General features: G+C 28.8%; 1 protein-coding gene across 1 annotated transcript; it reads right to left on the bottom strand.

The window, feature by feature from the left end:
- Positions 1 to 2,546: 2,546 nt before the first annotated feature.
- Positions 2,547 to 8,855, bottom strand: LOC132921656 (nuclear valosin-containing protein-like). The gene is made up of 14 exons (XM_060984804.1): positions 8,595 to 8,855; positions 8,391 to 8,526; positions 8,146 to 8,332; positions 7,836 to 7,923; positions 7,592 to 7,765; positions 7,387 to 7,521; positions 7,102 to 7,321; positions 6,761 to 7,034; positions 5,257 to 5,563; positions 5,005 to 5,172; positions 4,816 to 4,935; positions 4,535 to 4,753; positions 4,248 to 4,475; positions 2,547 to 2,965 (listed from the first exon to the last, which is right to left on the bottom strand). Exons 1-14 carry the CDS (start codon positions 8,709 to 8,711, stop codon positions 2,912 to 2,914), a joined length of 2,427 nt encoding a protein of 808 aa, XP_060840787.1. The 5' UTR covers positions 8,712 to 8,855; the 3' UTR covers positions 2,547 to 2,911.
- Between the last annotated feature and the right edge of the window lie 4,576 nt (positions 8,856 to 13,431).

Here is a 13,431-nt window from a genome sequence, read left to right as displayed (position 1 = left end):
GAAGGATGATGCGCCGTGGAGTATACATATATACGTATACTGTACATATATAGTGACAAGCGGGCGAAAGGCTTTTTCGGTCGTTTTAAATTTATGTGCACGCTCATGCACTACCCGAAGACTTAAGACCTCTCTACCCCCTCTTCCCCCAAAAAAATATATCACCATCCTACTATAGACCCAGAAATACTCTAGTATATAGAACTATAGAATAAGGTGTGTGCGTGTGTGTGTGTGTGGTAAACGCGAGGGTATAAGGGTATAAAATCGAATTATCCGCGTGTGCGTCTTGACCCTTTTTTCCTGTTTCCGGTGTTTTCGGTCCATTTGTTTTCCATATATTACTACACAACACGCACACATGCGCGCGGGCACAAAACCGGACATGGCTGACGGACAAACGTTTTTAAAAACCACAGTGCACTGTCGCCACGGCACACACATACATAACTGCAGACATATAATATATATATATAATGGACACACATACACGTGCATTACAGATACACATATGAAAATATGATGTTTACGCACACACACACGCACGCGAGCGACATCCCCGAGCGCTTTTAAAATTTTCATTACGACGCATCCGGTAAGGCGGCGGCAGCAGGAGGCGGACTTGTACGTGCGATCCGACTTGTTTGTCGGCTTGTCGCCCTCGCGCTCGGCCCCGCCAATACACACCGCAACCATATAGTACGTACATATTATATATATATATATGATTTACGCCGTACGGATGTGTCTATTTCTATTTCCCATTTCCTCTGTACATTTAGACGACAAACCGTGTACGGAGAGAGATGACAAATAACAATAATAATAATATATATATTGTCTGTACGCGTGCACTGCACATTATATTATTTATCTACTCACCAGTCACCGCAACAGCCGCATTATTATATACATATTGTTATTTCTATATTAGGAATATAAGAATCGGTATTATATTCGTCTTCATATATTTTGAACTTTCGAAGCTTCGCCGCCGGCGCCAACTGTTCCGAGATGGTCATCGCTGCTGTTATTCCGACCAAATGTCCAAATGGCCCTGTGACGTGGTGCAGTTAAATTATAATATATTGTTAATATCATCGTATTATTTTATTAAATAGGTATATGCCGTATACACACAATATTGTCAATTATACATAATATGCAATCAATAGAAACCACATAAATACTTACAGAATTCTCATATTATAAATCCACTCCGTACTACCTATTGTCACTTAAACCTATATGTATAATAAGTATATATTGTTATTTATTATAAAGGTATATTACCAGACTTTACATTATGAAATTATACAGCGTTAGAGACAAGAGCCTATAATAATATGTAGACAATATTATTTATGATTTAAATATTTCGAAGACATATCATGCACGTGAGATTTTCAAACCAATAGTACTGCAGAAATAATGTACGCACAATTTTACAAGCATTTTTTAGACGAAACATTTAAAAATAATATAATAATGCGCAAGTTAAGAACTGAATAGGTATACCGGTATACGTATATATACGCATATACATAGGTATATGATCTAAGACAAGTCTTACACGTTAATTGTTAAAATGCTACAAAAGCAGATAAAATTAATTATTCGTGTTTTTTTCTTGTATAATATTATACTAGTTATAATATATTGGTTAAAAATAATGTTTTTTTCGAAATAAATAATTCGGAAAGGTAAGTTGGAATTTATCGGGAATTCTACTATTATCCGTGTTTTGAATAGGTATCTGCAATACATCCACATAATAAATATATTATATCATAATAATAACATTCGATTTAAGATTTTAGCTCTGTTAGTGGATATACCATTTTTTCCAAAAATATATTATTGATATCTTCAAAAAGTTCAAATTTAATGTATTCACCAAAATTGAGTGATGCGATTTACGTTTAAAAAACTCATTGTATAACACCTGGTACCGTTGACTGAACAAAAGACATTTGCATTATTCTACATTTCCACAGGTTCTTCCTGCACCGCGACAAACATTGTTGTAGCATGCAAATAGATATTACTCGGAAAATGAAAAACATTCAGCAAAAAGGAGCGTTAGAAGAAAATAATGTAAATCGGTGACCTACCAACCATAATATAAAATATTCGGTTTTTATCAATATAATTTAATTATTATACTTGTTTTCCAGACCACACAGGTGCAGTTACTCGGTGAAGGAAGCATCTGCTATGTGTTTGATAAAACTTTCTTAAGCGGACGGATGATAAGGGCAAGAAAATATTACAGAAATTTGAGGTTTGTAGACTTCCAGTATTATAATAATGTCAGATGTCGATAGTGGACCAGTAGAGAAAGGTATACAGCAGAAATACGTTTAAAATGATAAAAAAAACTGTAGTGCGAATAGTGTAAACCTCTGATTGCTTATATAATAAAGATAGAAACGCAAGACAAATATGATATGATATATTGATATAACATAAATTTAACGGGTTAAATCTCCATGCTGTTGTAATGTCATTTGATAAACAATTTAATTGTTTGCTAAAAACCCACATATTATCAAAAGAATATATTACACAATCTTGTATACATTTTTTCTTTGTAATTAAGTGTAAAGAATAAAAGAGACAATGAGCAAAAAAAAAAAATAAACATAAAATAAATCTCAATGTACAGAATATTATTAAAAAAATAATATAAAAAGATTTATCTATCAAAAGTATGGCCTTTATGATTTGTGGGGCCTATGGCAAAGACAAATTGTGAGGTCACAAAATCTTACGACTCATAAGATAACAATTCAACAGTAAAAGACATATCAACAATGATTTACAAAACAATAAAAATTAACAGGAACAAATACTCGTCATAACAAGTATCATTGAATTTAATTTTATGTGTAAAATAATATTTTATACTTCAACTTCTTGGTGCAGCATATTCTAATTTCAACAATTCATAATGTGCCTGATCCTGAAAAAAAAAATAAAACATTTTAATTTTTATAAATGTACTATTTTTAACTGTGTAGTTGAATGAAAATGTATTATTAAAACAGATTTAAAATTATATTCATTTATAAGATAATATTATATTATATTATAAAGATAATAATATGAGTCAACATGATTTTATTAAACAATGTAAGTTATAAGTTGAATCTCTAGAAATTTTTGATAAAAAAAATTAAGTTAGAAACTCATAAGTAAAAATGATGTTGCTATTAATTTTATTAAAAATGTTGCACTTTTTATCTATTATCACATTTTTATTCTAAAAGTTTTTACAATATCATTATAGATTGAGACTCTCAAAATCTAGAAGCATTATTTATCTTAAAATGTTCAGTGAATTACTCTAAATATAAAATATTATTGACTTATCATAGCTATAAAGCTATAAATCATTTTACTATTATAAGATAATATTTTCAATTTGGATACAAAACACAACCATCAAAATTTGAAATTTTTGAATCTCAATTTCTCTCTCCCACTATGGGGATAAAATTTGCCACAGAACCTCAATAAACCTAATAATGATGTTGACCAGTCTGTAAAATTGTCATTAGCCAAAAACTAAAAAAGTAATTAAAATAATACAAAATGTATAGAATAAAAAAAAAGTTTAAGTTTTATCTATAAAATATTAAATATGACAATAAAGATTTAATTTTAATTTATAGAGTATTTTTCAAGTTTTACTATGTGCCAATAACACGTGATGCCAAAGTTTTATTAAATAAATAATTTTAAAATAATGTACTTTTAGATTTTAAACATTTTATTTCTTGCTAATTTAATAAAAAATTTAAAACAGCCTTTACACAATTTTTAAAAGAATTAAATGCATATTATACTAAATTTTAGTATTATTTTATGTTAGCTATTAATCCTAACCCATAGTCATGACTTATGAAATATGAGTACTACAGAAATTAATTTATAAATTGTTTATAAAAGATTTATTAAAGAAGAACAATTAATTTATTATGCTACGCTCAACTTTTTATATTTTTTCAGTTAAATTATTATTATTATATTATTTAAATGATTATGAATGTACATTTTTCACTCTTTTAGTTTTTATGTCACATTCATTTTTATAATTTTATACACATGATTTAATTTTTTATTTCACTTAGTATGATGTACTTTTTTTCCTGTAGTATCAAAAAACCTACTTTAAGTTCTATACAAAAACAAGTGTACAACACTAAATGGGTAATATAATATAATCTAATATAATTTAATACCTCAGCAGATACTGAAGGCCTCGTTTTCATCATTGCTTCATCAAAGTGCTTACTCTGAATTGCCAATTGTTTATTTACGTCATTTGAACTTATATACTCCTGCAGACATATAATACCTGCCTCTCGTACAAGTGCAGCTAAATCAGCTCCAGTAAAGTAAGAACATTTTTCATTTTTGCCAATCGCTTCTAAATCAACGTCATCAGCCAACACTGGTCTTTTACGATTCTAAAAATACAACAAGTGTTTAGTATTAAAATTGATTAACTAATCTAAGTTCTTCATACTTTAGTGACTGCTTTTAATATGTCCACACGGCCTTCTGCATCTGGCAATCCAACATATAATACTTTATCCAAACGCCCTGGTCTAAGAACAGCAGGGTCTATCATATCTGGCCGATTTGTTGCACCCATAACAAAAACACCACCACTTCTACCACCTTCAAAACCATCCATTTCAGTTAATAGCTGATTGACAACGCGTTGACCAGAACGACCATTTGCCTAAACAAAATAAATTATTTTTTAAGATATTTATAAACAAACCTAACGTCATTTATACATACATCCATGTCACTTCTTTTTGGACAAAGTGCATCAATTTCGTCAAAAAATATGACGCAAGGCTGTGAATTACGTGCTCTTTGGAAACACTGACGTACTCCTCGTTCACTTTCACCAACATACTATGGATATAATAAATAATAATAAAGCTGATTTAACCATGTAAAATTAAGCAAGTATATTATATTTACCATATTCAATAATTCGGGGCCTTTAATGGATATAAAATTAATACCAGCTTCATTTGCTACAGCTTTGGCTAACAATGTTTTACCACAGCCAGGAGGTCCACATAATAAAACTCCAGTAGGAACATCTAAACCCAATGCAGTGAATTCTTTAGCGTGAGTTACTGGAGCCTAAAACAATTAAATACATTTTTTATACTACTAATCCGTAAAAATAAAAAATATTAATTAATGATAATATCAATATATACTGACCAACATAGCCATGTGAAGTTCTTCTCTTATTTTCTTTAAAGAACCAATATCATCCCATGTAACATTGGGCACTGTAACAAATCCTTCTCTTTTGGACGAAGGAACCACTTTCTTCAGAGCTTCTTTAAAATCGTTTAATTCAATTTGAATTTCACTCACTTCATTTACTGGAATAAAATTATCTGAACGAAGCAATTTTAATGTATCTTTGATTTTGTTCTTGTTTGAAGATAGTAACTGCTCAGTCTCATCAGGCTTATCATTATCAGATATTACTTGCAATCTCTTTTTTATGGCTTCAATAGTTCTATTAAAATACATTGAATAACATATTATACTTTAATAAATAAATTATTAATAAAAATAAATTTAAAATCTTTGAATGATTCTTTACTATTACAGAATAAACATTTACTTTATAATGATTTTGTGGTTTAAATTGATTAAAAATATAATACTAATCTAAAAAATTAAATTTATTGAATGAAAATATTGTGTAGTATACAAACTAAATTATAGTCTTTTGGGATATAAAATATTTACTATTTTTAAATTATTCTTTGCTCAATCATCTACACAAATGAACAATCCAAACATTACAGTCTGTCAATAAAAGCATATGTAATTTTCTAGATAATATTCTTACCTTTAAATTTGATAAATTTATTCTAATATTAAAGCTAACATCATAAAATGTGTTCTGCTGAATGCAAATTTGCTATGATGTACGTTAATAAGATAGAGACTACATGCGGGCATGGCATCCTCTTAAAATTTGATAATAGGTCAATACACTCTAATGCTAAAGTATGATAAAATTAGTTATTCTGAACATCAAATATTCTATATGTTATGCATCAGTACAACAGACACAACAAATGTGGGTTAGACTTTTTTTATGTCATTGTTAATGTGAGAACCAAAATAATATTTGAACATCAACTAAAAAAATTGAATGGTTGTAATAATAAATGTTAAATAATCATAATTACTAATACATTGACCTAATATGGTACACAATTAAAAATTAGAGCATATTATGTATAGCAGTGGTTTTCAACCGGTGTGCCCCGACACATTGGTGTGCCGTGAGCACTCTTGAAGTGTGCCTCGAAAAATCTATTAATAGTTTTATTAGTATGTATTTATATGTTTCTTAGGTATATATATATATAAAATATGCTTCACATATTTTATGGATTGGTGTGCCGCGAAAATTTTGTAAGAGATGAAGTATGCCGCATGGTTAAAAAGGTTGAAAACTACTGATGTATAGTATGCCAAAAATAAAAGGACCCTGCTGAGAACCCTGTTTTTTTGCCTCGGGGACTATCCTATTTAAGAATAATTAGTTATGGCACAATACAAAATATTCATTTTACTTTTAAAATATATAAATATACAAAATAAGGTTAGGATTTACAAGACTTTACATTAACTAATCAAAGAATTAGAAATTATATAATACAGTATATATTTGTAACTATGAAATAGAGATATTCACCTATTAGCTGCTACAGTGGCTGCTTCTCTTGTTAGAGATTTCAAATCAGCACCAACATAACCTGGTGTTAATTCACTTAATTTATCCAAACTGACTGTTGGATCAATTCGTAAATTTTTACACATAAGATCTAACATTGCTCTGCGAGATTGTCTATCAGGAATACCGAGGCAGACTTCACGATCAAACCGGCCAGCTCGCCTCAATGCTGGATCTAAACTGTCAGGACGATTCGTAGCGCCAATCACAATTACTTTGTCGTCATCTTTTAAATCTAAAATCAAATTCATATACAGTTTATATAAACCATTATAATTTTTTTTATAAATTAGTATTCTCACTGTCTAACGATGATAGTAATTGAGCAACAATTCTACGTTCCATATCACGTGAAGTGGTTTCTCTATGTGGAGAAATTGAGTCAACTTCATCAATGAACAGAACACAAGGTGCCGATTTAACAGCAGTTTCAAACAATTTTCTCACTCGTTTTTCTGACTCTCCACTTATACCGACAACTAGTTGTGGAGCAGCAATACTTATTAATGGAATCTTTAGCTCCTAAAATGTTAAAGATTGTTAATACTAAACAATATTAATGAAAAACAATACTTGAATTTACATACCCCTGCTACTGCTTGTGCTAAGAGTGTTTTACCACATCCAGGTGGGCCATGCAACAAAAATCCTTTTGGTGGAGATACACCTAAGGTCTTATAAACTTCTGGGTGCTTGATATGCATAATTAGTTGACATATTTCCTAAATACAAGTAATATGATAAAATTAATAAAATAATGTGGGGTTTATTATGATAGATTCTATTTATTACCAACAACACGGAATCACAACCAGCTAAATCATCAAACGTTAAAGTTACTTCTTCTGTTGTACCTAATTGTTGACAAACTTTTTTCAAAGGTGTTGGCATTCCTTCGACAGTTTTGTCTAAATTATTTTTTCTTTTTACACTTTTCATTGGCATCTTGTCTATTACCCAACCAGGCTGTAAATGATATACTAATTAATATTCTTAATTATAAATTTTAATACTTGTCAAATTAAACAGTAAATACCATGTTCTCAAATTCACTAGGACCAGTGGCTGGCTTATTGCTATCACCATTAGTAGTTATATCACAAGCAAAAGAATTTAATCCAACTCTAAAATCATATTTCAAGTATTACAAATATTTCTTGCAATTATTTATAATAACGATTCTAGATTGCATGAACAATTATTTAACACATTAATAACTAATAAACTTATGTCTCTTAGACATGATTTAGTGGCCCAAGATTGGTCCAATGCATTTAAGGGAATCATTAAATTAATCAATTGGTATGCAATCCGGCATATCAAAATAAAATAAACATAATACATACTCTTGAGCTAATTCAGAAGCTGAACTGTTTACATCGGTAATATAATGTTTTGGATTTTCTGGAGGATCCAAATCATTTGTAATGTCAATATGTTCGTCTCCAGAAGACATAATGTCAATGGTTGAGTCTTCTGATGATAATTCTTCTACTAGTTTGCCGTCTTTTATATTATCGAGTACAACTAACGCTGAAGGAAACACAACAATTACAAAGAGATAAGAGGTTAAAATTAACAAACCACAAACCTCTAGCAGTCAAATTCGACATAACGCCCCACGGTTTTCTATTGTACTCTGGATACTCTGATCGCAAGGCATTGACAATTAGTTCTTTATCCAGAAATCTTCGTTTTCTTGTGGATTGCATAAAGCGGTTCAAATACTGTAATAATTTAATGACGTTTGATGTATATAACGATCAGCAATATATATTTCATTCATTTTGATTACCTCTTCAACGCGGGGTATAATAAATCGATCGGAGTATTGAACATCTTGCAATGACGTCTTGGACAAATATTTTAAGCTGAAATTTGTCTGCAGATCGTAATGATGCAAACGCAACATTATGAGGGCGATAAAATCTCTAACCAATTTTTAATAATTTATAAATTAATAATGAACTCGTAAAACATAGAATCGAGAAGTGAAAAAAAAAATTTGAATTGAGAAATCGCGAAATGTCTATAATATAATGAGCATTAATATGTGATAACGATAAGCGAGTAAGCGATGCAACATGCGAACATAACCTAACAAAACACACAGATACGATCGAAAGAGAATTATTATCATTTTGTGTAACGGCTATTCGTCATTGCTATTCTCCCCGATCGTATTTTTTTTTTTTAATCGATCTACCGACGACGGCATAGAAAAAATATAATGCAGAAATTAAAATTAAAATTGTTTTCAATATTTTTCATATCATTTATTTTATATACCTATTTTTTTATACATAATTATATTATTATTATTATTTTATGGTATGGCTCTTTCACGCATTTATATTCTTATAAATAAATATTATTATTAAAATGTTATATTATTAACAGTACTTTAACACCGCAGCACCTATACTGCCATTGATTTAAGCGCCTATACTTGAATGCTTCATCGAAATATATATATATATATATCTGTGAATCTGTGATAATATAATCAAAATCGATGGTCAACGACTATGAGCTAAACACGTGATTTAATAATTAGTTACATGCAAGCAAAACGCTCGCTTGTAAAAAAAATTGCCTATATTAAGCTCCTTTAAAAATGATCTAAACGACTATAACAAATAAAGCCGTTCATTTTGGCGGCAAATGTGTGCTCAAAACGAGTAAGATCTTAGTTCATGCTTGGGATATTTAGTTATATGAATTTTGGCGAACACGTTAATACGTTATCACCTACATATTTTTTTTATAATCTATTTCATAGAATTTATTATGACCACCGTGCAATAATAATTTTCTTTTAAAATTTTTTGAAAATTATTCAAGGTAAAAGCCAAAAGGGTGAACTCCGATAGAAATCAACTGGAATTTTAGTGATTTTACGTGAATATTATAATACAGTTTAGACGTGATTTATTAATGGCTTTTGACAATGTAGGTTTTATTAATAAGTAGGCAACTTATAAGGATCTTTTGTGGGTTCTTTGACAACAATGCTTCAGCAAAATTTATAATAATACACTATTTATGTCATAGATTACTTAAAGATATTTTGACGCAGTATTTAACAAGATGTGAACCTAGTCAAGAGTTCATTGGAAGGGTAAAAATTTGCATTTACAGTTCTTTGGTGCAATTTTTAACCTTTAAATCGATGGTGCCGCATTAAACGATTAAACAAACAAAACCAAAATTTGTACCGTTCATTTTTGGTGCATATGCAAATTTTAGAACCTATTTTTATTTCATTATGTCACTTTAAACTTTCTATTGTATAAATATAATATTTATATAGGTGCTACCTATAATATAGTATAATATATTATTTACATATATTTTGTATATCAGTTTTTATTTCATCAGTTGTCAATTATTGAAATATAAACTATATTTAAGTTTTCATGGCGTGAATGCTGGGGTCAGTTTGTTTCGCATTATTTTCCATCGAGGATTTTCCATGAATAATATGTTTCCCGACAGTGGATTTACCTTTATATCCGAGTAGACACTACGATCGGTGAAAGACGAGAAGTCTTTTATTAACACGTCGTTGATCAGTTCTGGATCGCGGATCATTAAATAAGGCGTCCTCATCTGGAACAGTCCTCCGTATCTGTGACCGGTGAACTTGTGATAGATTTTATTGTAAAATTCCAATGCATGCGGTATTTGCCCAAAGCCTGATTTAAAATGTTACCAAACAACGGAATTGGTTTAATGTAAGGAACATTTAGTTTTTCCCATGTATTAAATGTCGAAACACACGGTCGTCACTGCGATGACTATAAACACAGCGCGACAATATATATCCACCAATCGGTGATGATGGCCGATATATGATGCATGGCCTGAGCTGCAGTACAATACCTATAATAGTACAACGTACCCGACACACATTCAAGTTAACACTGATTAGTGATTACCTAGTAGACGATTGACAATAATTTTAAAAAGAACAATTAATCACCGTCAAGTATTTAACGCTATATTACTAATTTAAAACAAAGAAGCATCCTATTTTTTTCGTGAGGTTATCCGAATCAAATAGGATTTGAAGCATTTACGTTACTAAAGTGCACAATATACTATCGGTAGCGTGTGCACTGCATGCATGTATTGAAATATGCTACCAAATTATACGATAAATGGGAATCCTTGAACTCCCCCAAACGGATAAATAATTTGTGCCTACTAATTTTTAAGTATTAATAAATTATATATTTGTTTGCTAAACATAAACATTACAACATTAATAATGAATACAAAATATTATTAATAATTAATTCTTGAAACACCATAATATATCTATAAATTATAATTACATATTATTCGTTTTTATATTTAAATTATTACAACATTAATTTGTTTTTTAGCGACATATATAGCTTTCTGTATACATTTCTTAGGTGCTCGTAAATAATGAACAGGACTTGTATTAGATTCTGAGTAGGGCGATGAATGTATAGTATTAGTTTAACAATGGAGTGTGTTTGTGTTTTTCTTTTTGTGTCTGTCATCAAATTTTGGAGCAATAAAAATACTCTAATCTTCCACTTAATAGAGAGCGATTTCTGATACAAAAGCGAATCTTATTAGTACTTTGATAATTTTCAAAAGTAAAAATTCCTTATACTTTCAAAAAAATTGGTTAAAACAAAAATTAAATTATAGGGAAACAGAAATATTTACGTAAAACAATATTTAAAAAAAAAAAATGTTATTTGGAAATAAATAACCGTAGAGAATTGAAATTTTGAATAAATATTTAGATAAAATTTATTATTGCTAAACGAAATGCAATTTCGCCGTTATAATTACCTGATTGTCCATATTATATGCCTAGTATATATTATTGTCAATCATAATTGAAGGCTATTATATAGTACTATGTATTGTAGCTGTGAATAATTTATATTATCTATCAAATAGTAGGAAATAATAAACTATAATAATAATAAATTAATAACACGTTTTTTTATCTGATTAATCTTCGACTTCTTTGGCAATAGCTGCAGTTGATCTAATTTTATTATTGTTGTATTTTTTATCAACCTTTCTTTAAGTTATCGACTATCATCATTAGTCATTATTTCAATAATCATTAGTAGGTAGGAGCCAGGAGGTGTATAGTATCAATTTTGTACGCATAGTGAATAAAATTATATTTTGTTTTGTTAATATATAATGGTTAATAAAGATTATATTAAACATCGATTCAGATAAAACGGTTTATTTTAAACAAGTTTTTAAATATATTAAAAAAGTAAATACATAACATGTTAAATATAATGAAAATCAGCTGATGATATTGTCAAGAATTACTAGGCAATATCATTCGGGACTAGACATCTGACATTTTATGAAATAATTATAATCCGTAATAATAAATTAGGCAGTGTTCTAAGTGTAAATATGTACTCTGCATTGTCGATATTTCCTGATCGTGCATTACAAATACTATACCTATAACTATAACTATAAGACGCGACGAAAATGATCGCCAAGACCGTCATCATTATCTAAATTATCATTTTATTTTATACGTCGATGATGGGTTCAGATTGTATTATCACTGTTTGAATTTACCTTTGACGGTTTGGCTGCGACCGAATGCGTAAAAGTTTTAATATAGTGTTAGGCGTTCGCAGATATAGTTTAAGTATAGTAGATTGAAGAAGATAATTTTATCATAACATTTTATAGTATTTATATTATATAATCTGTTTGTATGGTACTATCATTATTGCTACCTATTTTAATAAAAATAAATCATATATGTATTTTGTATATTATTTTAAACGTAAAAATGTATTTAATTTTATTGAAATTAAAAACAAACATGCGTCATAATATTGAATTCATATTGTAAGTAGTAATATAGATATAACTATTGTTTTATATTTTACTTTCGTAGACATTCATAAAATTGATTAGATAATATATGAATATTTCATCATTGCCTGACATTATTATACACTAATAATAATATTAATATAATATAAATATATATTACATTATTTAAAACGGATAAAAAAAAATCGTTAATAACTTAGCAAAACAAACTGACTAGTAATTCACTAAATATAAACATTGCCATTAACATATATATATATATATATTACTATACAGCATAAACAATAGTTTACATTTTATTTTAATATGCCTACCGTTATATACTTGTAGCATACATTTAGACTGTGATGTAATTTCAGACGCATGATTTTTTGTTAAAATGATTTTGTTGATATCACATTGAAAAAACTTCTTTCTTTTTGTTGATTTAAATTTATCAGTATTTATAAGAAATGTTTTTTTAAAACATTCTATAATGTCCAAACTACCCTTAACGTTAACATATCTAAATTTTACTTATCATAAGAATAACACTTGAGATAAATAAATGTCATCTAAAATTTAATATCCATAGCTTAAAAACAGTCCGAACTTATGACATGTAAGTATATGATGATAATTTAATTTATGCGTATATATATAATATATATACTGTATTTATAGTATAAATTTAAGTGTATAGATTTTGTTATAGATTCACAAGTTCTAAGTATTAGTTATAAGTTTATAACGGCGTAGAACATATTTTTTAAGTGTAAATC

Source organism: Rhopalosiphum padi, chromosome 2 (genome assembly GCF_020882245.1).
Source record: "Rhopalosiphum padi isolate XX-2018 chromosome 2, ASM2088224v1, whole genome shotgun sequence".
NCBI lineage: Eukaryota > Metazoa > Arthropoda > Insecta > Hemiptera > Aphididae > Rhopalosiphum > Rhopalosiphum padi.
This window is presented reverse-complemented; position numbering and strand designations above follow the sequence as displayed.